The sequence below is a fragment of the Triturus cristatus genome, chromosome 5_2 (genome assembly GCF_964204655.1).
Source record: "Triturus cristatus chromosome 5_2, aTriCri1.1, whole genome shotgun sequence".
Taxonomy (NCBI): Eukaryota; Metazoa; Chordata; class Amphibia; order Caudata; family Salamandridae; genus Triturus; species Triturus cristatus.
The window spans coordinates 352,692,641-352,717,626 of record NC_140588.1 but is presented as its reverse complement, the minus strand read 5'-3'; the positions used below and the strand labels follow the sequence as shown (position 1 = coordinate 352,717,626).

The 24,986-nt window shown below is 44.2% G+C and overlaps 1 protein-coding gene across 1 annotated transcript in view; it reads right to left on the bottom strand.

Annotated features, from left to right (window-relative positions):
• The window catches only part of PSMG4 (proteasome assembly chaperone 4), a 116,538-nt gene that overhangs the window by 47,352 nt on the left and 44,200 nt on the right, over positions 1-24,986 (bottom strand). Inside the window, exon 2 of the mRNA XM_085607174.1 lies at positions 871-946. Coding sequence (XP_085463300.1) covers positions 871-946 — 76 coding nt within the window. The remainder of the gene's footprint in view (positions 1-870; positions 947-24,986) is intronic.

The window sequence follows — 24,986 nt, the reverse complement described above, 5'->3', positions numbered from 1 at the left end:
ATGGGGAGAGACGTCTCACTCGGTTCGCCATGTTGGCCACACCCCCTCAACAATCTATTTTTTAATGAAGGGAATTAATATTTTCTACCCCTATGTTAAATACACTATAAAGAAATTAACTTGCTGACGAAAAGGTTTTGTTGGGGGTAGGAGGTCTGTTCAGAGGAGGAGCCAGATCACTTAGGGATGCGCTAATAGGTGTACCTCTGGGGTGGGGGCTGACTGGTGTGGTGAGTCTCGAACGGTCAAAGTGGATAGGTGTGCATCATTGGACAGCTATAGGCAGGCAGCTTTGCCTCTACACACACCGGGGAAGGTGCTGATGCTTTGGCAATCAAAGGTGGCTTCTCGTTTCTGTTTTTTCCGCATGCTACAAAGTGTACCAGCAGGACTTTTTTTTTACCCTGCAATCTATAGGAACATTTTGTAATCCTTTCATGGAAACGATACCTTGTTTTGTCAGCAATGGAAGCTTGCACTGGTTCAATTATATAATCCAGGATTTTGGGGGGTGAGTGACATACAGACTAAAAGATGATGAGCGGACTATTGTTTTACATAGACCTTTACTGTAAGCGCTTCAACGCCTCATCTGTGGGAGTAAGAGCTATATAAATGCAATTTCAATTCAATCTTGTCATTTTTGTATCCACTTCCACCCTCATAAGGTCAAGCTGATTGAGAAATTGTTATACTGTGCTTCCCTTCTGCTTTCAAGTATATTTAAGTGCATGCATATTTTCTATTGTTCCTTATGTTGCATTAATTGTAATAAACACTGTATGAAAAAAAATAAAAGAATAAATAAACGTTATTGTTGAGTTAAGAGCATGGTGCAATCAACTAAAGACATGTATAGAGTTAACGTACCCAATCTTTGTGCAAAAGAAGATGCTGTGGTATCTGAGCTGTCTCCTAGGATACACGTAGCCACTGGAATAGAGTCCTGAAAACAAAGCAATTCATATGGTCATTTCTCTGTATCTGTAGAGACAAATTTCAGAAAATTCTGTCCACGTCTGATGTGATTATGTTTTTTCAACAACAACAGAAGTTAGCACTCTGCATCAGAAAGTAAAGTGAAACTTATTTTTAAACTGTTCTGGACAGAAGTTAAGACACTTATTAATCTATCCCTTATTTTAAATTGGAGTGTTTTTGTGCCCCAGTTAACAAAATGCTGCTATTCGAAACCTCCTATTAATTTCTCCTAAGTGGGATTAGGGCAGATCTGGTCTTTTGGGGATTTCAGGAGAGTAACCTGAAAAACAGCACACTGTAGCAAATTAGTAAAAGCACGGGTCACCAATCCTCAGCCACTCGCCTACCAAGAACTACCAACTTTAGAACATCAGCTCGAATCCCATTCCAGAAACCCATATCAGAGATGAAGTCACACACAGGCGATCAGCAGAGAATGAAAGGAGAGACGAGCAAGTAAGAGACACCACACATCTTTCTTTTTTTATACAAGCATTAGCAAACACCCACAAAGATCCAACCCAGGGACCAACACGAGAACAAAATAGCATGGTACAAGACACAGGAAAAACATAACTCTACACATAATCTCTGAGATAACCAGGTTTCTTACAATCCCATGTCCCTCGTATGCGAACATGCTTTCCAACGTCAACAGAACTTCCAGCTGCCCCACCATCCGACTGCTGTTTTTCAACTTCTCAGATTGCTCTCGCTTACCAGAAATGGCAGCTTCTTATCACACTATCACTTGTCTGAGATTCCAAATTCTGCCATCAGCCACCTTGATCGAATCATTAAAGAGCCTGATGACCTTCCTGGGCTCAGTAAATTTTGACCATGGCTTGTCTTTGATCCTATCACTAGCCTTGACCATGACTTCCCCAACAGCATGCCTGGAATCAAAGTCTTTCTTCCTCCACGTTATTTTCCAGCTCACATCTCCTCCAATCATCTTCTGTAGTAAGGAATCCCTTAATACGTACATACATTGTTAAGTTAGCATAACCACGTTAGATGTTAGAAAGCCATCTTGCTGCTTTTGCGCACGACACTGCATCTACATGTTATTGTTTAAACAAACTGCTGGCTCGCGCTTTGCCTCACACGAGAGCAATCTGTTGTTACCATCCCGAGCTCTGCGCAGCGACCTTGGTCTGTACATGGTGTAACAAGAACAGTCTGGGTCGTTATACAATGCATGTTTTCCACTCTAGGTTGATCGACTCACTATTTAGCCATAACATACAGGCAGCTGCGAATACCTGAAAGCTGGTGCTTTTAATATTGCAGACATCATGTTTAATATTCAGACCGAAGACGAGCCTTCCTGCGAGAAGACTTCTGATGCTCCTGTGACGTGATTTCACTAAGCTGATCTTTGAGGTATGGGGTCCCCTATTCAAGCCTAAGAGACCTTTTATTAGCATAATAATAATATTAACTTCTTATTAAAGGGAAGGTGGTAGTATCCACTGTCATTTAAAACATGATCACTCCCTTTATATTCTATGGTATTGTAACGATGCTGATGGTTTTAATTATAATCATTTGTCTGCTTGTATTAGCCAAAGTACTGCATCTTAGGACACGTGGTCTATAAAAATAAACTATTTTTATTTTCACCGTGTCTCTGTTTATTCTTGTTGTGGACTGATGTGAGAATAATATACGAACAGGTATTTCCGATTCCCACCATTCCTGAGAGTACACTGAGTCGCTTGTTCTGGGTTGTCTTTTCATTGGGACCGCCGAGCTAAATCTCGGATAACGAATGGGACACTTATGCTAGCCGGATACTGGGTTCTGGGTTCTGAGGTGAGTTTCTGGTACACCACAATTCACTGAGGTCCTGGGGTTCTACGCATAGTTCTGTGTATAAGCAGAATCCCTGCAACACTTCCACTGAAACACTCATCCATCCCTGCTCAAACCAGTTTATTTTTGGATTTCTGTCACTCTAAGGGCGACAGGCAACCAATTGTCTCTGAACCTCCACAAACTTGGAAACTCTCCTTGATCGTTTAGTTAAACCTTTCTACTATCGAATTGGTTTTAGGATGATAGAAAAAGGATTCCTTATGAGCAAGACCACACAATAGCAAACATGCTTCCAATTCACACAAACAAAATAAAACACCGTTGTCTGTCAAAATACTAGGAAGAACTGCCTAGTGTCTAAATAAGCCTTCTAGAAACCTTATCACTGCTCCAGGAGATATTTCACTGGCACATGCAATCTCTGGTCATCTAGAGAACCTAAACCATAGCTACACATAAGCATGGAGTTTAATTTTTACCATTCAGGAGACGCAATATCTAATGAAACTTTTTACCAGTGCCCACTGGGCAATGATCTACAGTACATCAGATGTGGGCGTTATGAACTTTGAGAATTTCATCACTCTCTATACATTCCCCGGCTCTCCTTACTATCTCTAAACCAAGTCCAGGGAACCAAAAATCAAAGTGGATTTCTCCTTAGATTTCACCATCCCTAGGAGGCCCTCAAGAGCAAAGTCAGGGATCTTATTACACAATCCACATGGAGATACCAATCGACTGCCTCTGTATACTGACCCATCATGCTATGACAGCTCATCTGTGACCACCCAATATAATCTAAAAACATCAAAGACTTGTCTCCGGCCATGCCTCTTAAAAAACCCAGGAATAATGCCCAGTCCTGTACAACTTCACTGTTCCAGTGATAGCGCTCCCAACCACCACACAGATCTTTTCTCCAATATACACTCTCTACGAAAACACTCTCTCCAACCTGCTCCTTCACCAATCTTGACAGACAGTCAGCTGCACTATTATTGACTCCTGGAATGTACTCCACACTGAACGTATATTCTTTCAACATTACAGCCCATTTCCTTATTGTGGAAGAAACCATGTCTAAAACTTTCCTGGAGAAAATCTCCAGCAATAGTTTATGATCAGTCTAAACTGACCCACAATAACCACCAGACTATCTTGATGGCACAACAGACTGCCAACACCTACTTTTTGATGATGGAATAATGGACTTCAACATCTTTCAATGCCCTACAGGTACTTGCAATTTAACTTTTCTCACACCCATCCACCTGAAGCAAAACAGCTCATAACCCTTTACTACTTGCATCCTTGACCACTCTCATCCCTATACCAGGAACAAAGGCACGTAGATCAGGAGCTCAATAACTCTGATGTAACCCATTCAAATTATTCCATGAATTCTTTATTCCAACAGGAATCCACCCATTTCCTACACAAATGCTGCAACCTGTTAGTTTTGTCCAACTTATCATAATAAGTTGGACAAGAAATGACTATAGCACTCCACCATACTGAGAAAGGAAGCTACCTTTTCCCTATTGCTAGGAGTAGTCAAATTACAAATAGTGTCCACCAACTCCTGCTTGGGTTTCACACCCGTTTTTCACACAGTATGACCTGGATATGATAGCTCTTCCTACCCAAACAGATATTTCTACACTTGCAATGTGATGCCTGCTTCCTCGCCCTACTAGCCTTTCTTGCAGTGACCGCAGAAGTCAATCATTTAGTAAACTCAACAGATTAAATCACCCCAGCCAACTTTCAAGCTCCAAGCACACAGCATCCCGAATTCCCAGAGACATGCTAAAACTGTAGATACACATGCACCTGCTCTTGCTTTAAGTCTGATGAAGTGAACGTAATTATTCATGCATCCTAGGTCTTTGGAGAACACATCAGGAAACATACTAGCAAAACCTGCACATCCCAGCATCATTTGGCACACAAACTTGCAGTCGGCAATTGGGATCTTAGAAGAAACCTACATTATGACGGTACAAGCTTAATAGGCTATACCCATTGATGGTTACATACATTTTCCCTGGTCTTAGTCTGTCCTTATACTCAATCGTACCCATAAGATAACCCTGCATCTTGATTTCCTAACCCAAAATACTCTCAAGGCCTAATTTTGATGAGGTGAAGTGCCGTCTTCGGAGTTAAACAAAAAGATAAAAATGCTTGTACACCTTCTCCAAAATGATACTTAATGTGGAGCAAGAGTCAAACATAATACTGAACTGTGCACCATCTACCGACATACCATCAATAGAATTTCCTGAAATTATTTCTCCCATTTGCATTACAACTTCTTTGGAAAACTTCTTCACAGTCAAGTCCCTGGGCGACTTGTCAAAACTAAGCCATCATTTTACTAAATGGCCTCTGCACCCACACTTGTTGCAAACAAACTACTGTTAAGGGCACTCTAAATTATTGTCCAAGTGTCCCACTTGCCCATATTAAAAGTACAGACCCTTAAACTTCACAATCGATTTGCTCCCTCCCCTCATATCAACAGTACTCACTTCAGTCCTCACATTCTTCTCCTTTCTCAACTCATCCAGGCAGCCCGTCATATGCTCTACCTTCTTTGCCGTTAAGATGAAAGCTCTTCACAATTTTTTTTATTTTTGAAGTTCAAAAGAAATTGATCCCCAATTCGTTCCTCTACCAGTGGCGTAATGAAACTTGAAGGGGCCCCTTCTGCAAAGTACATGGAACCCCCCCCCCTTCAGGACTCACTCAGGAGCTCTCAGGTCAGGTTACTGTACTGAGGGGGGCCCCTGGAGTTCCGCCCCCTGCACTGCGGGGGCCTTTGTTATGCCACTGTCCTCTACTGGTGCTTTAAACTTGCATATTTCTACTACCTTTCTTAGAACAGTGACGTACTCCTCAACTGACTCCCAGTCCTTTTGAACCCTGTACTCAAAATTATATATTTCTAAGAAACAGCGTACCATGGCAATTAGTGCAAATCAATTCTTCATTTTCCCTGAGCCCCTGTTTTTCCTATTGGATCAGCTCTGGCAAGTTCTGTAAGACCTCTTGCACCTCTGCCACCAGAGTATGCAATAACCATGCAAGATTCCTTTCTACACTCAAACTAGTTAGACACTCTTTTGTATAATTTTGGAAAACCTTCTTCCACTTAGCCAACCAAATGGGGGGGGGGGGGGAGCTCATCAGCATGAGCCAAGAAGAATGGAGGCAGAGTTACATTCTGCATGGAGGCTTCCTAAATGCCCTAACACCCAGTCTCCAACAGAAGGCAAGAGTACCCAAATGGAGAAGTAAATATTTCCTTTTAAATTCAGTCCACCACAGGTGCTTCTATGAGCAAAACATGTGCCAGGAAGCACACCCTTAGAACACCTTTATTACAATAACAGACTTTTCACAAGTGAGCCTGTCACCATAATTAACCCACTGCAATAAGTACATTTCTGTCCAATAGCCTCTCTTTCTAGTTAACATAAATTGGTGTGCCTGCCACCTCTAGCTTTAAGCGGCCAAGGTGCAGACACTCACTACGGAGAAATCTTAAAGAAATACAACTGACGTGTTTAGGCATGCCTGTCACTGCTAATTCAAACCACGGCAAATGCCAGAGAAAATGGATTACATGACACCACAACGCATGTCCTCACTGACCACCAACCACTGGAAGAGGTGCCAGCTAGGTTAACCAATAGGCAGCATACCAACTTGACAAGATGGCCGCAATGATGGCATGTTTTACCAACGTTCCTGCTTTTGATGGTGGATGGGTTCTTCCAGTTTACACCACTATTCACTGTGGATTGTGCTGTTACTGCTTGAGAACCAGTAGACATTGCTTGATGGTCCTGCATTTCTCAGATGTCCCCTGCTGTACGTTGGGCCTTCTACTGTTCCTCTTCTTGGAATACAGATGCCTTCCACAGCCAAACTACACTGTTGTCTCCCTTTTCACTCCAACACAGCTCACCGCCTGTGTAGCTTGGTTTAAGCAGGTCGGGAACAATTGGATCCATAGTATCAGTATCACCCAGCAGCATCTGCATTAGTGCAGTCTATTGGTTATTACCTGCCCATCAGTGCTAATGAGTTCTTCCTTGGCCTGCCGTATCACATTGCGGTGAATTTCAGTAAAATACAGCACACTATATCAAACTGGTAAGAGCATGAGTACTTTATTCCACTTGAGCTGCAAGCTTACCAACAACTGTCAACCTCAGAACATGCTCACATCCCATTCCAAAACTCCACGAAGAAGATGGAGTCACACAGAAGGAGATAGAATAGAATGGAAGAAGACTAGTAGGTAAAAGACACCTCATAACAATTGCTGTGAACCAAACCCAAAGCTAAATTCCACTGGAGTTTTTCATGATGCTCCAAGTCTGTAACTCTTTCTCTGGTATGTTCCACATTTGAAGCTGTTCCAATCCTTCACATTTCTTTCACTCTAAGACCATTCACCAATCATGAAAACCTAATGGTAAGAGCAACTATTACATCTAACCTAGTGGAAAGCAACTACTTTCATACAGATGGTACCCAGATGTTTCTCTCCTCTTCCAGTTTTCAAATTGTCAATGAACCATCAAGCCTAGTTAGAACATAATACAGATGTCTTTAGACATCTGCCGAGCTATCAATCCCATGCTTAGCTAAATGATTTCAGATTAAATGTGGCACTTCATGGAACTAATAAGCTATGTTGTATAAGCATATAATCATGGGAAGGTTTGCTGCACGCCATTCACTCATAGGATGGTTTGTAAGCCAAAGGATGTGTAATTATTGATTAATTGAGTAAGCAGCCATAATATTTCGCGCACTAATGTTTTTAACAATAATGGTACATTACACAAGGGGCACATGGGGTGGTTAATATAGACCATAATTGTGTGGCTGTGGTTACAGGCTCTGCAGTGGTAATGGTAACAGGGAAGATACTCATCTTAATCCTTGTCCAAACCAAATAAGAAATAAAAGCAAAATTACACATATTTACAGCTATTGAAGGGTATGTTCCAAGGGGAGGAAAAATGTGGGGGAAAACCTACGTAAAGGCTATTGCAGGAGTTCAATCAGAGCTTTGAGTGTGTGGAAGGGGATAAATGGGTAGATTTCTTATTATGTTTAATACTTGGCACCACCATGCTTGAAAGAGGAGGCGAGCATCAGTGAGGCGGGATAGACGGAGTAAATAGGTTCGGAAGAAGGGAATTATTGAACCTCTGTCTTGTATGAGTTCAACTAGAGTTATGAGGTGCTGAATAGCAGAAAGACAATTAGATACAGGCAACAGTCAATATAATATGAGCAAACATTATGAGAAACCGAACAAGGGAATCACATCATAAAGACATGAAGTATAGAGACATGTAGGAGAGGACACAGGATACAGCACAGTGCGAACAACTGTAATGACATGGGTGAGGATAGTCTGGAGTTACATGCAACCTAGAAAGGGCGCTCGGAGGAAAACCATTTGTGGGCAGAGCCTGTGATGCTGGGGTGTTTAGTGAAGTTAATGATGTTGAATGATCACTAGTGTCAAACACAGCAGATACAGCAAGGCGATAGATGAGAGGTGATTGTGATGAACCGATGTAATGAAGTTGGATGTGTGCTAAAGTGAAGTTTTTGATGAGTGGAGAATAAGAGAACCCTACTGGAGAGGGCTGAACAAGTTATTGGGAGAGAGCTATAGGATTAGGCAATTAAAAACTAGGTGTTGAAGTACTGCGAAGAAGAAAAGGAGCTGGAAATCTGGACAACATAACTCAGTAATGACCATTCAGGCAATCAATTCAACAAAAAGCGCAGTCGCTCTGGCTACCAAATGTTTTCAGCTCTGCCTAGAAACGTTATCATGGTATACTTATTTCAAATCACATTTATATTTTCATAAGGTTTTAATTCATCACATAAAATGGTGAATGTCATCGCTAAAAATGTTCGAATACCCCAAATGAGGGCATGCAAACATAATGGAAAAATTAATCAAAATCCATCAATTTGAATAATATGCCTTTACTTCACAAACATGCCTTTAAAATTATTTACATGTCCTTTTATACATATATAGGTTTTCAAAATCCTTCATAAAATAACATCATGTTCTTCTCCTTGTGGATTATCTTAAATCCTAGAGGTTTGACGCCTTCCAGTGGCTGAAATAATTTGGTTTTTTTTATTCATTTACCACAAAAAAAGCATTGGTAATGCCACAAGGTCTGGGTTATAACTGAAAGTGCCTCTTCAGTTACTGGACAGTTTAAGCACTCGTTACCTCATTATAAATGCAATCTGACACTCATACTTGCACTCATGCATTCATTCATCCACCCACTGACTCTTCCTTGCATTCACCCATTTACAATAAACACACAAACAAAACACACAAAACTCCCAAGCATATGCAAGATACATTATATTAAATTAAAGCAGATAAAATTCTACAGCCCAATGGGTATGTTTGTACTAATAAATAAAAAAGTGGTATTGTACACAGCGTATCACTGTTTTAAAGTACCAACATAGCCACCAAAGTTAGAATCAATCTGTTGGCCATGTCAAAGCGATAAACAGTGGTACATCTTGAACAATATAATTCCAAGATGGGTGCCAGGTTGAGAAGAAGTGACTGCATGAGATGCGACGCATAGCAAATGAAGTGAGGAGCAAGTAAGGGGCCTGGTAGCAGCTGCAGAGCACTCTGATAATAATGATATAAAAAAGGATGAGGGGAGATATTAAGGGGGGTATCAAAATAGAAAACGGAAAAGAAAATGACTGATGGCTGCACCCCATTGCAAAACACGAGGGGGGCCAACACTGGTTCCACCAAGTTGCACAGCCACAAAGACTATGAATCCAATGAATTAAATCCATTTGTTTAAACTTCACTTTTATCCATGTTTTTCTTTCAACTAATTCTTCAATCCGTTTTATTCATATTTGTAGCTTAGCGTCGCTATTCACAATAATTCAAAAGCACAGGTAGGTTCCACATGCCATGCTTTATTAAAACAACCCAATGCATTTCGACAAGACATTCCCTTCGTCAGGGGCATCTAAAAAGACAATAAACACATACGTTTTATCCATATCCTATCAGCATAGTACTGCATGTCACATAAAGATTGTGCTTCACATGATTTTTTTGATAAACAAGTTTTTATTGTTTTCTTGTGCAACAAAAACAGTGAGCCTTTCAGACCAACAATATACAATAGTCCCATCTGGGAATCATTCCCCCTCTCCGCCCCCCCCCCCCCCCCCCCCGGACCACCTCCCCCTCCGCCCCACCCCGCCCCACCAAATCACATTACATTTCCTAACCATTTCCCCCACACCCTACGATACTTTTTGTGGCAGCCCCGAGCTTGGTAAAGAGTCCGCTCCTGCGCCGCACACCAGTCTACTCCTGCGCTCCACCTGGTCAGACTGGGCGGCTGCGGCTGTTTCCAGGCTGTCGCAATGTCCCTTTTTGCCACCATTAACGCTGTCATAAGAAACACTTTTTCAGCGCGGGTGCCGTGCAGGCCATCAGTGATACCCAATAGGATGTGTTTGGGGTCGTGCGGTACCTCCCACCCCAGGACCTCCGTCAAGTCAGTTTCAATGCCACGCCAGTACCCCTCCAGTTCCGGGCATGACCATACCATATGGATGAAGTCGGCTGGATCAAAGCTACAACGAGGGCAGGCTGCGTCGGTGGAAAGACCCGCACAGCGCATGCGCGCTGGTGTAAGGTAGGCCGTATGCAGATAATAGATTTGAATGAGCCTCAGCTTGGCGGAGGCCGCCACCAGCCTGGGAGCCATAAGGGCGTCCCGCCAGTCGATCTCGTCCAAGGGACCCACCCATTCCTCCCATCGCTCCTTCAGACCCTCCTGGGGCACAGGGGTATTGTTAACAAGGGAACGATATATTCTGGATATGCCTCCCCTTCCTAGGTTACCCATCAGAACCTGAGCCTCTGGGGGGCTATGATCCGGCAGCCGGATGTCCAGCGGGGTGTGTGCCCGTATGGCGTGTCGCAATTGAAGGTACCTATAGAATTGGGATGAGTGAAGAGAAAAGCGCGCCTGCAGTTCTGAGTATGAGCACATGCGTCCCCCTCGCCATACATCCCCCAGCTGGGAGATGCCGAGCAAGTCCCACGGCTCAAAACCCTCCAGCCCCGCAACCTCCCGCAACCATGTCCCATGCCAGAGAGGGGTGGCGCGCGTCAACTTCCCGGTCCACCCGGTGTGGCGGAGCGCTGCCCGCCAAGCCAGGAAAACCGCCCTGGTGATGTCGGGGCAGGAGGTGGGAATAGGGGCGCCGTACATGCGGTCCTGAACACTGGAGAGACCCAGGGCCTCCAGTTCCACCCTGTAGGCCGGATCGGACCACCCCCCCCAAACCAGTCATGAATGACCAGAAGCCGGGTGGCCAGGTAATAAAGGTAGAGGTTGGTCATACCAAGCCCCCCGTCAAAGGTGGGGAGGCGGCAGATCGGCAAGGCCAACCGTGGCCTTCCACCACCCCAGAGGAACCTGGTGGCCTTCCCGTCCAACTCGCGAAACCACGACCTCGGAAAGGACACCGGAGTGTTCTGCAATACATACAGAAACCGAGGGAGGATCATCATTTTGTAGAGCGCCACTCTCCCCAGCGGGTTCAGTGGGAGCGAGTGCCACCGAGTGAGGTCCGCTTTGGCTTTCTTGACTAAAGGGGCCACGTTGAGTGCCCAGCTCAATTCCGGGAGGAGGGAGACCCAGATGCCCAGGTATTTGAAAGACAGCCGGCGGAGGGGAATCGTGGTCTGCCAATCAAAGCATTCTCGGGAGGGGTGAAGAGGCACGAGGACCGACTTGTGCGAGTTGAGGCGGAGGCCAGAGGCGCGGGCAAAGCGGCCCAAGATGTGGAGAGCCCGAGGACCCGAGCGCGCTGGGTCACCAAGGTACAGCAGAACGTCGTCCGCATAAAGGGCGATCCTGTCCGCCTCGAGGCCCGGCCACTCCCATCCCCGAATGAGAGGGTCCGCTCTGATTAGGGCAGCAAGGGGCTCCATTGCGAGCGCAAAAAGGAGGGGTGAGAGCGGGCACCCCTGCCGTGTGCCCCGGCCGATCCGGAACGCTCTTGACAGCGCCCCATTAACCAACACTCTAGCGCGAGGGCGCGCGTACAGAACCCGCACCATCCCAACAAACTTGGGACCGAAACCCATGTGAGCCAAGACGTTGAACAGGTAGGGCCACCCCACCGAATCGAAGGCTTTCTCGAAGTCGGCAAGCAGGAGAGTGAGGTAGGGAGATAGGTGGTGGCGGTGTGCCAGAGCCACATGGAGGCGGCGGAGGCAGTGGCGAGTGCCCCGATCCGGCATGAAGCCGCACTGATCCGGGTGCACCAGGCACGACAGGAAGGGACGGAGCTGCTGGGCCAGGACCGCGGCATACAGTTTGATATCGGTATTGATCAGAGAGATCGGCCGGTAGGCCGACCTGTCACTGGGCGGCGGAGTGGATTTAGGCAGGACCACAATCGTGGCAATGTCGGCCTCCGGGGGGAAGGAGCCTCTCTCAACCGCCTCCGCGTACAGGGCACCCAGCCGTGGAACCAAGTGCTCCTTGTAGGTGGCATAAAACTCCTGTGGGAACCCGTCCGGACCTGGGGTCTTCCCGGCGGACGTGCGCCCTATCGCGTCTCCGATCTCCTCAGGAGAGATGGGAGCCTCCAGACTCTCCCAATCACTCGGCCTCAGCCGGGGAAGGCTTAAATCACCAGCGGCGAGCAATGAAGCCAAAGACAGATCCGATGCCCGTGCCCGGTAGAGTTGTGAGTAGTACTGAGCGAAAGCGTCCGCTATAGCCACAGACGAGGACTGAAGCGTGCCACCCGAGTCGGTCACCGCCGGGATGATGCGCGATGCCCTGGGGTAAGTGGCCAGCCGGTGCAGGAGCGCCCCATTTTTGTCGCCCCAGCCGTATACCCGCGCCACCGAGGATTGCCAAAGAAGCTTAGCCGCTTCAAGCGACCGCTGACGAATCTCCTCGCGTAGGAGCCGCAGCTGCCGGGTCTCGGCCGGGTAGCCAGAGTCAGAGACGGATTGCTCGTGCTTCACATGATTTTAAAGAGCCAAATCCATCTGGTCAGCAAAAAACTGTTATTCGTCATAACTAGTGAGCTCAAGTACTGCAGTATTAATCTAGCCACTACTCGAAATATTATCACTAGCCAAGCTAACGAATTCATACACGACCCTGTTATAACATCCATACTGCTTTCAACCGTTAAATAAAACCGGTTTCCCCATAATACATCCCACCACTTTTGCGAGTAATTGTTATCACCAAATCGTAAACATGGAAGCTGCTCCAAACATCATTACGCTTACCATAGCATCTGGTTTCCTTTCAGATTATTTCTCTTCTTTAAAACAACATGATTAATTCTCTCGTATCTTATTCTTGTTACCTAGGTAACAAGAATAAGAAAACATGGATAAAAGTGAAGTTCAAACAAATGGATTTAATTCATTGGATTCATAGTTTTTGTGGCTGTGCAACTTGGTGGAACCAGTGTTGGCTCCAATCGTGTTTTGTGATATTGCTGCGCAATGAGGCGAAACGCGGAACAAGTATGCACGCCGAAAAGTTTGAATTGTTAAACATTAGGACAAGATGTGTTGATACGGTGTGCATCTCACCACTCTTCTAGTGCACCCATTTGCAGGCATATGTACACACATGATCAGGCATAATGCAGTCAATCTCCTACTAGCAGGAGAAATCAAGTGGTGCCCTCTGGGGAATGGAGTCCCCCAACAAACACTGGGTCCTGAGCTGTAGGGGAATGGAGGCCCTTTTGAGGGTTGGCTGGGCCGGTCAGGTGCAGTCACTAAGACTCCTTCTAGGGAGAAATCAAGTGGTGCCCTCTGGGGAATGGCGTCCCCCAACAAACACTGGGTCCCCCATAATGCTGTAACTCACACGACATAAGGCTCAAGCGGGCTGACCCATTGCACCTGGTTTACTTATTTATTTGTTTGCAGTTTTATAGAGTGCAAACTCACCTCAAAGGTATTGGAGTGCTTTGAAGCACCAGTTACATTACATATGTACAAGTTCATTTTCTTTTTTTTAGGCACAGGGAGATTCAGTGATTTGCCCAGATACACCAGATGTTGAGCCAACGCTGAGACTTGAACCTGGTTCCCCATTTCCAAAGTCAGCAGCTCTGGCCATTACACCACATCCCCTCCCTAGCTGTATGCAGTCATGGTTGGAAGCAGAGTGAGAATGACACTCAAACTGACCAATGGCAGAAGACAGCTTCCCTAAGCCCCTCTGTATATGACTATTTTTATATGTATGCATATATTTTTTATAGAATTGTTTTTATTACAAGAACTAGAAGACAGCCTTTTGAGCCCTTGTGAGTGGGTGCAGCAAGGATTATTACAGTGCAAATATTACACCCCTAGATAAGGGGAACCAACCTTTTCTGTACTGAGAGCCACTTATGTTCAATGACACGCATTGACAGCTACTAATATTAGTGCTGTATATTTTCGATTTTGTACATGTATAATAATTCAACTAAGTAAAAACTTTCTAATTTACTAAGCTGGGCTGCACACAGGTGAACTACTCAGCGGTAGCTGGAGAGCTACAGTAGTTCACGAGCTACTAGTTGGAGTCCCCTGCCCTAGATTTAGTCAAAGTAGGAAACTGATACAAAACCCCTTGCCTATTAAGCTAATCAGTAAGATTCCAGGTAACATAATACCTCTCTACAGGCTTTAACAGGGTGTAATAATAATCCACGGTTAAGGTCTGTTGTTTTTACCATATACTTTCCATAATAAGTCAGGCTTACTGTTGTAACTTTTCATAACAGCTCAAACATATGACATTTGAAAATAACTTTGCCCCATCAACTAATCAGGGATATAACCTATAAAGTTGCCTTGTCAGCATAACCAATTGTGTCCTGCTATGTTGAGCATTAGCTTTTCCACAACGCAATCTTTAGGAAGACAGTCATAAAATTATAAATAAGCACAAAATGTTGGTTGGCAAGGAAGAAACAACCCCTCTTAACGGGCCCTAACATGGATTCCAAGAGTCCAAATCTTCTACCCCCTGCCCCGGGTAACCAACAACAGCATCCTTGTCTACTACAATGAACTGTTGAGCTTCCATGGAACTAAATATCTGTATATAGTCATTTACAGTGTAATAGCTATTCACTCTTAAGGATCTATAACTTGAAAAAATACTTTTTACAATAAATATACCAGGCCTACTGCTTTAGTTCCATACCCATCTCCCCCCCCCACACACAATTGCAACAAACAGCAAGGAACGTTCTGGTTGTTCGCTTTGTTCCCTTGTTGTTAATTTTGCCACAAACTTTGGCGTAATTACAAGACATCAGTAATGGCGTAAATTTGGGAATTTCTTGTTCCAGGTATAATATAAAATTCCAAAAATTATGCACATTAAGCCAGCATAGTTTAAGTTACTACTTAGCCTATTTTAAAACACCTCTTTTTCCACACACACACTTCACCACACCGTTGTCCACTAACGGCCCCAAGCCCCACTTCACATACGGCTTTGTGACAAATGAACTCCGATGAAGAGCCCCTTTGCGAGTGCCTGTTGGGCACTGCAGTGCCGGCCTAACAAGGAGCACACCCTATGATGAAGCATGACACCCGTTTGGGTGTGTGAGGCCTCCAGTTCCTAAAGGGACGGACCCCCGTCCGTTTCCTTAGACGCTGACCGACCACATATTCGCTGCTTCTTTTTCCTAAGGAATTGCATACCTTGTCGATAGACATCATTTCTATTACGCCGGGCCTAGTGACTACCTGCTTTTCATTTTAATCATTCTGCTACACCGGGTAGGTTTGCTGGTAAATGAGACTTGGTTATCGCATGATGCTCACTTGTAGGGTCCTAAGCTACATTCCTTTTATGTAAGCAATTATTGCCACCACACTCAAGAGATAACAATACTAACAGTTCAAGCACGGATTCTTATAGTGAGGCATAGGTCTTTTTACCTCAACCTTACTGTGAATTGCCTGCTGGCTCTCCTTGGTAAATCTGTGTAGTAGGTCATTATTAGCTTCACTCATTTGCCCCGTGTTTATGCTGCTTGTGCCTTCGAGTAGGTAGGTGCCTGTGAGGTGTTCTACCGCCTCTGTATGTGAAGCATTGTAGGAGCTCAATAACGTTTGCAGTTGCCAGAAGTTGCTCTCTCTTCTTTTTCACCATATTCCCCAGCGCCCTCATTTAGATTCCTCCTCCCACTAAGATGAATTGTAAAGCCAAGTGCTTATTTCAATAACCGTTTCCAGTAAAGACCTGAAACTATGAACCAATTCCGGTAGGTCAAAGTGTGAAATCAGACAGAGCAATACAAATTCCTTGGCCTGGGTGCTTTACTAAATGGCACACACCACATAGAAAAGATGAGGTTGATTCCTTAACCACCCCCCTCCCCTCAATAAACTAATTTCGGACCTGGGGTGGGCTCCACTCGTGACTCGGGGAGGGGGGTCATGCAGCCTCCCTCTCCTTTATAAAATCAGCCCCGGGGGTAGGCTCCCCAGGGCATATGCAGGCCGACCTACATTTTGGTAGGTTTTTTTCCGATCCTGTGAGTTTCGCCAGATCACAGCATTTTTTGTCATTTTGTTCTCTTTTGGTCCCCCCATGGTGCCTAGGGGGTCAGGGTATCCCTAACCTTCCCCCATATATTATTTATATATATTATATATGTATGTATGAAGGAGTTGAGGTGAATTAACCTTTTTTTTGGGGAAGGTTTTGTGAAGATTCGTCAAGTGGGGCTAAAGTTATTAGCAATCCAAAAAATGCTCTTTCTATGGAAAAGCAGAGCTTAATATAACTACCTAGTGGCGACCACTAGGAGATAGTCACTCACAACAACGTTAACCAATGGGTCAAGTGGGCTATTTCCCCATGCTGTATATTGTAGTGGGCGGATGAACAATGTGAGTGGCACAATAACAGACCAATGGATGAAGATGTCTGGCTGAACACCCCTATAAGCATGTTATACATAACATTGTATTCACATTAAAAAGTCTGGGCTAACACCAGACCTAATTAGCCATAACAGGAGTTGCAGGAAAAAGTATTTTTATTATATATGTCGGTTATCCCTTACATATCCCTATCTAAATGGATAGCCCCCAACCCACCATATACATCTTTGAGTCACACTTGCAGCCTACTAGTGGACGTGGGCATATTGTAGCCAGTAACAACGGGGGCGAGTGTGTACGAAATCCAATAAGGGAGCCCCATTAAGCTATGTGAAAATGTGAATTTGCACAAAATCGTGTAATGACGAAGATAATATGGGATTATGAGACCATGAATTCTGTAATAATAATAAAGACGTCTCACATTAAAGTGGCTGGAAAGAATTTTGTAAGCATTTGAAAATACATCATAAATAAATAAGGTTTAAGTACAGCTTATTTCAGTAGAAATACTGAGTTAGTATGGTGCTTAAAAACGCCAAAATAAAAAGAACAATTCTGTAGAGCAGTGCTTACAAAAACTGTGAGCCGCGAGCCGATTTTTGTTTGCTCGCCAAAGTCCAAGCAATAAATAAAGATGCCTTTAAATTCAGTATTTATTGGTTCACATTTTCTGCGCCTCAAAAACAGAGGTCAATATCAGGCTATGTCTTTTGCTGCTTATCTTTTTTTAACAGGGGAAACTAGGGTTTACGAACTCCTCTCACTTTGCAATGAGAGAAAGAAAAACAAAGTGAATTATGTGACAATTCTGCTGGGATACATAAAGTGTAAATGGTAGCTGGATGATGTCATTTTTTCTAAACACACAACAAAATGTAAAAATACCTGTAAATGGACATTCATCAGTTAGGAAAACAAAATGAACCACATTATTTTTGTAATTCAGAAACATGATGGAAAGAAAGATTTTAGTAGGATAAGAAGAAATCAAGACACTTTACTTGGTGATGCACGATTAATAAATATTCCCTCAAACCCGATTTCCACACACTATCATTTGTGTGCAATATAGTTTTATATATAAAACTGTAGGTCTGTGCAAATGTATTGGCCATTACAATGGAAAATGGGCTGTCAGCAAATAACAGTGCGCTGCCACACGATGCTTTATTAAATTAAAAAGTCGTCTGTCTCATGTTCATTAAAGATAGATTGGTCGCGAAAGTTTGTTGTACTAAAAAGTGGGTCTTGGTTCTAAAATGTTTGGGATACACTGCTATAGAGAGTAAAACTAATGTGTAACTTCTGTATTCAAAAAGGTAGAACACGATATGGTATAATTAACGTAGAGAAACATATTCTATGAATGAAGGATTCACGAGTGCCAGAGAAAATGTAAATTGGTTATTATTCAATACATCAGACAACAGGTTAGGAAATGTGTACGATATTCGCAAGCTTATTACACTAGCACACTGGCCGTTTAGTGAAATTTAAATTGAGCTATTATAGGTACAGGCAAGAGATACTTTATCAAGCAAATATACCCATGTGTTCAGTGAAAGAACTATCTGTCTTGATGCCATATCTAACGGTAGCCATTCCAGGATTTTTTTTTACATGTATTATTTGTTTTCCATTATACACACAACCAAACTTGTAGAGCAGGTGAAAAACATGTCGTCACTGGGAGTACATTCAAGACAATTACAGGATTTTTTTAAGAGCTGACTTATTACTTGTCAAATAGTATTCTATTACAAATCAAATTACATCTTTTACTGCAATAAATTTGAAAGCTCTGCTGCCTGGAGTCAATTTATCTTCCAAACCTGATTCACAAGCGCACCAAAAAACAAAAAAATTAACCTTACCTTGTATAATGTAACGGGCGCTTTTGTAAACTGCTCCAATACCTTCGGGTCAGTCCAGTTCATGCTCTATAAAATTGCCCCCAAAAATGAATCTGACCTTATTTAATGTAACTAGCGCTCCAACACCTTCGGGTTGCTCAAGTTCACACGATATAATAAACAAGCATTTGCAATGCAATAGGTCTCGCAGTTACAAGAGTTTCAGCTATTGGCATTGTAAATGACAATGCCTTTTATATATGTTTTTAAAACAAAAACAAAAATAAAAGGCATTATTTTTTGCAATTTCAATAGCTCATACTCGTGTAAATGCGAGACCTATTGCATTGCAAATGCTTGTTTTAACTGAGTCTGTCTCACGTTCTTTAGTCTCATAGTTTAGTTTGTAAAACTAGAATGTGCATGCCACACCCTATTTTGGAAGCCTAACACGCCAACCGCTGTCCTCAACCAACGGTAAGATATGACTTGATTTTATAGGCTAGTCGTGCAAGCCTCTTGGCTGATCAGCAGAGATCAGTTGTATCCAAGGGGAATATTCAGGAGATGGGCATAAGGATAAAAGATGCCCGATATCTGAGCCCGCCTATCAGACTGAAATTCATCCCTCGTTGTCATTCCCTACTGTAACAGGCATTCACAATCCTGAAATTCACCAATCAGGGCAGACTGACATTAATGACTCTTGGACTGCCTTTTACTCCTTCTGCCATGCGCCCATCGTGGCAGACTGCTGTTTGCAATCCTGATATTCAGCCCTCTAGACATACCTGCATACCCCCCCTTCTGGCAGACGGGATTTATTGTTGATGACATGCTTATATTTACTCATCCTGACAGGCTAATATTTATCCTTCAAACACCCATTTTGGCCACCATCCACTCCGATTAACCCATCTTCACATAATCTCGTTTACCTCTATTGAGGTTTGCTTTATTGCTATATGCTGACAGGATCAAAGTCACCCATCCTGACAGAACAGGCTGACAACCACCTCCTGAACGTTCAGTCAACCCGACACGCCACTCACGCGTCCTAAATTTTTCAAAACTGACCCATCCCGACTTTTTGAAATTCATCCAACATTACAGACTGACAGTCACCATCTTGATAGGCATGACATTAACCCCTCCTCAAAGACCTTTGCCATTCCCCTCTCTTGACCGAATTGCATTTGCCCATTCTCAGCCATTTTCGTAGGCTTACATTCACTCCTACTCACAGAACAAGAACATCGTGGTGATCAGTAGTGCAAGCTTCATTTCCATACATACAAAACAAGAGCACACTGGACATCAACTGGGAAAGCTTCCCTCACAAAAAGGGACATTAGCGGCGCGACACTCTGCGGACAGATAAAAACATTGGCTTCAGCAGTGCAAGCACGAATGGAGCCGCAGGCCCCATACCAACAGGAGGAGGCAATGTCGAAGGAGACAAATCGAAGGTCGGGGGCAAGGCCAAATAACCAAACTGTGACTGGTGACAGGGTGCAGCCCACGAGCTGTCGGGGTGGGCGACGGGACTTGGCAGAACGAGGCAAGCAGAACACGAGAAGGAATGGGACACAGAACTGGAGGGTGGCAAAGCTCCCTCCGGGAACAGAACTGTACATAATTAGGTGCTGAAGGGGACAAGCGGGGTTTAGGGGTCGAAAAGGTGAAGCAGCAGTCTGGGCATAACGCATAAGCCAGGTAGAGCGTTGAGGTTACAAAGGGACACATGGATACGGTAAAGGGCAAGGCGTAAAAGGGACAGAACTGGATAAGCATTCACATGGACAGTAACGTGTATCATGCAAAGGCAGGGTACGGGTTAGAACATACCTTAGAGGGAAAGCTCGGGTACAGCATGGTGTTTGTAAGAGCAGAACAAAGGATGCACAGTGATGGATGCACCCGGGTTGTGCAGGTAATTACCAGGGCAGAAGAGGACACCAAAGAGAGGGCAGGACAGGTCACAGGATGAAGAGGGAGCAGAACGGGCAACCACTGAGCAAGATCGTGGGGGCACGTGAGAAGAAAGGGTGCGAAACACAAGGCAGTGGACTGAGAGCACAACGGAACCAGGATGGTTCATAAGAGATGGCAGGGTTTCGGGACACCAATGCACCAAGTAGAAGGAACCAGAGGCCTCCAGCTTGATAACGAAACGTAAAAAAATGAAATGCGAGACATTTGCTTTCAATTATCGCGCCCGTGTCTGGGCACGATAATTGAAACGACATGGCAGCGGTGCTCGTAACAGACACCAATAGGCCATGGGCGGAGCAATGCGCCCAGCTTTGGCCAATTGTGTGCTGTCTTTTATAAAAAGACGCACGCAAAGGCCAATAGCCTGTGCCAAAAGGAAAAGCACACGCACGAGCGTGTGCAATTCCTAGGCCCGTTTCTAAACCCGCTACAAGAGGTCTCGCGCTGCGCGAACAGTGCTATGCACTGCAATGCTACGCGCAAGACATACCTAAAAATGACTCCCAGTCCCTGGAAAGCTGCTGTGAATGTGCTTTGAAATTAAAGCTCGGAGAGGAGGAGGAGGACGGCATGAAGAGGCAGCGTGGCGAACATGTAGCGACGTGGGAGGGATGAATGCTGCTCCCATTTGTCAGGTAGAGGGGAAATAATGAATAAACAGGGGACTGCATCAACATCACTTAATCTCTGCGCACCTAAAACCAAAAACATTAACCTGACCTTGTGTAATGTAAATGGCGCTTTTGTAAAGCGCTTCAATACCTTTGGGTCAGTCAAGTTTGCTCTCCATAAAAATGCTCCCAAAAAGTAATCAGACGTGTAATGTAACTAGCGCTCAAGTAAAGCACTCCAACACCTTCGGGTCACTTGAGTTCATATTATATAAACAAGCATCAGAGAAAATGTGATGGGAGTTGCCTAAACCTTGCCCTGAAGTGTTCCGCAAGGTTGGGCTGCTGAAGGACTGGTGAACAGGACTTGCTAAAGCAACACGCCGCAGAGTGGGAGGGGCTTGGTGGGGAAATCCTCGCACTTTGAAGTCAGACTAGAGCAGGGATCAAAGAAATAGTCCACCAATTCAACACAGACACAGAAGCGTAAAGGTAACAGTAATTGGCCAGTGCTTTGTGGGTGGAAACCAAACAGAAAAAAGGACAGACAAAGATGAAAGATTAGCCACTAGCAAGCAAGCATTTTTGAATGACAATCGAAGGGACTAATAAAAAGGCAATGGGCGGGCTGTACGCCCACAGAGTGAATACAGCATGTCTCAAAGAGGTTCATGTACAGCGGCCTGCTGCATAACCCGGCACGTCACCGTAAACTGGATTGTGGGAATTCTCACGGTTGTACAGAAAAAAAACCATGAAGCAGCATGCTGCACAACTCTAACAGATAGCAGAAGAGAAGGGCCGAAGCCACGCTGCCAAAAGCAGTCCCTTACAAGCCATGCAGGATACAACAAACCCTGGTGTACATGGTGGTGCAGGCCCCCTCATTTGGACCCGTTGGATTAGTTCTTGGGCACAGTGTGCGAGTGTGTTTTTGTAATAGTGTGGAATATTTTTTTAAAAGTCAATAATAGAGAGGGTTTAAATAGGTTTAGGCATGTTATATCACTATTTTCTCATTCTAAGACAGCTGCTAGGTTTACAACCAACATGGAAGCCATCTTGGAACCGGAAACCAATGCTAGTGCATACTAGTGCATGCTGAATATTTTCTGCATGCTGTAGATGTAGTGTCTGCATGGGATGTGTACACTGTATGTGAAATGAACAGCAAGCAATTGGCCCGGTAACACCTTAAAGCTGCCTAGACTCTTAAACAATATAAAGGAAAAAAGGATGGAAAGAATGGCAAATAAAAGTAAAGTAAAACAAGACTAGGCAAAAAAGTGCACTGCATTACATGCGGCAAGATACCCAATAATAGATGTGAACTGACTCTTTGCAGTGTGCTGTATGCTGTGGTGGGTGGAAGCGCAAAGTGGCTGACACTACGAAAGACTAAATAAGAGGGCTGACTCAAAACCCACATAAGTATGTAAATACATATATTTAAAGTTTTTTATTTTTTTTATTTTCTTTATTGAGTTTTACATAACAAACAAAAAGACAAACAATGATATTTATCTTAGCATGATAATGTGCTGAACTCCAACAAAGTGGAGTGTCCGTATGGTATTAACAACAACACCCCAACAGAAAACAAGGTACAAGAGCAGGTAGCAAACACGTAGTCAATTTTACACTTTGTATGCTTAATCCGATGTATCTGGCTATATCTTTTCCTGTAGTTTCAGTAGTAACCATTCTGTATTAACTGTATCAATTATTGGATACTGGTTGGCCTAATGCCCAGATGACCCCGTTTGCAGAGCCAATGCATAGTTTTCCGCAGTCCCCTCCTAGTCACCATCTAGTGGATGTGTACTTAAGTAGTCCCTTAGCGGCTGCTAAATATCTCGGGGGCGTGAGGTAGGTGGTAATAGCGTGGCATACACGTCATTTATAGTATCACAATGTATCATATCCCTCAACCAAGCCTACACAGTAGGTACTCTTGATCCTCCCCACGGCAATGACACCTGCCGCTTAGCAATAAGTAAAGCAATTGCAATGAACCGTCTGACACATTTTTTAAGAGGCTAAACATACCCCAATAATGCCATCAGTGGTGTGGGTTTTATAGTCAATTCTACCATTAGGGATATATGTTGAAAGACTTCTTCCCAGTACGCTCGTACCAGTGTACAAGTCCACGCAAGGTGTGGGAAATTGGCTGCAGGGGTAGTGCCTCTGACACATGTATGAGATATATTGGGGTCCATCCTTGCTAGTAATATTGAGGTCACATATACTCTATGTAAATATTTAAAATGAAGGAGTTTATGGCAGTGGTTGTTTGAGATATACCGTGTTTGTGCACAGCAGAAATGCCACATAGTGTTGGTTATAAAAATACCTAAGTCCCTTTCCCATGCCGCCCGCTCTTTGGTCCCAACTACAGGGCGGAGGGATAAGGATAAGGATAAGTGGAATAGGCGTGAGACCAAATGAGTACTATCGGTCAATGTGATGACAAGTGTTAGGGGAGGAAATTTCTCCGGCTCAGACAATGGATCCGGTAGAGTATCATGTAGGGATCCCCGAACTCTATGTAGTAGGAAGCTGTCCATATACGTGGCATCTCGATGAGAGAGTAGTTCAGTTGCCGAACACGGCCGGGAGCCGGTAAATAAATCACCAATCTCATGAAGTCTATGTTTAAGCAACGTGCAAGGTGAGAGTCTCAGTGGTGGGGGGTAACCACGGGATATCTGCCAAAGGAATGTGTGCTGAGTGGAGGACCTCCTTCTGCAGGAACCGGCGTAATTTAGTCCAAGCCCTGCACGTTGTTGGCACCATTTGAATCTCAGTGGGACAACGAGGCAGAACCTGTGGCAAGACAACAGATAACAGATTTGGATATATTTGCGAACAGTCAAGTTTAAGATATTGGAGCCAGGCATCAGGGTGGTACCAATAGTACGTGAAATGGATTTGGGAACAAGGTAATATAAATAAAAATTGGGGAAACCGAAGCCCCCACGTTCGTATGGCATAATTAAAGTATTCCAGCTTATGCAAGGCTGTTTGCCTGCCCAGACGAGGCGAATAAGTAAAGACCGGAGTTGTAAAAAAAAATTGCGGTTAATGCAATGGGAATATTAGAAAAAAAATACAGAAACCGTGGCAGGACTACCATTTTTTTTTTTTATGGCCATTCGACTGACCATAGAAAGAGGAAGTTTAATCCATGTATCTACCTGTGTTGTGAGACGGTCGATCGCTGGCCCGTAATTAAGGCGAATAACCTCTGCTGCGTTGCAATGTAAGAAGATCCCCAGATACTTGGGGGATTCTAAACACCATTTTAAGGGGAACTCAAAATCTTCCTGGGAAGCTGCCGGGGTCAGTGGAAAAATTTCGGACTTGGTCCAATTAATAACTAATCCTGAATATACTCCAAATCGAACCACCTCACGTAAAAGCGGGGGGAGATTCTCTGCAGGCTGCCGCACAAACAACATAACATCATCGGCATAAAATTAAGCGACAAGTGGACCCGTGTGTAGTTGTAAGCCACAATGGAGATGTCGTTCCTGTATTTGTTGCGTCCATGGCCACAATAAATAATAAAGGCAAAAGAGGACATCCCTGTCTGGTGCCCCGTGACAGAGGACATGGGGCTGTACTTTCACCATGGAGCTTCAAACGGGCCACTGGGTTAGCGTATAGTATAGTAAGCACACTAAATTGAGAAAGCAT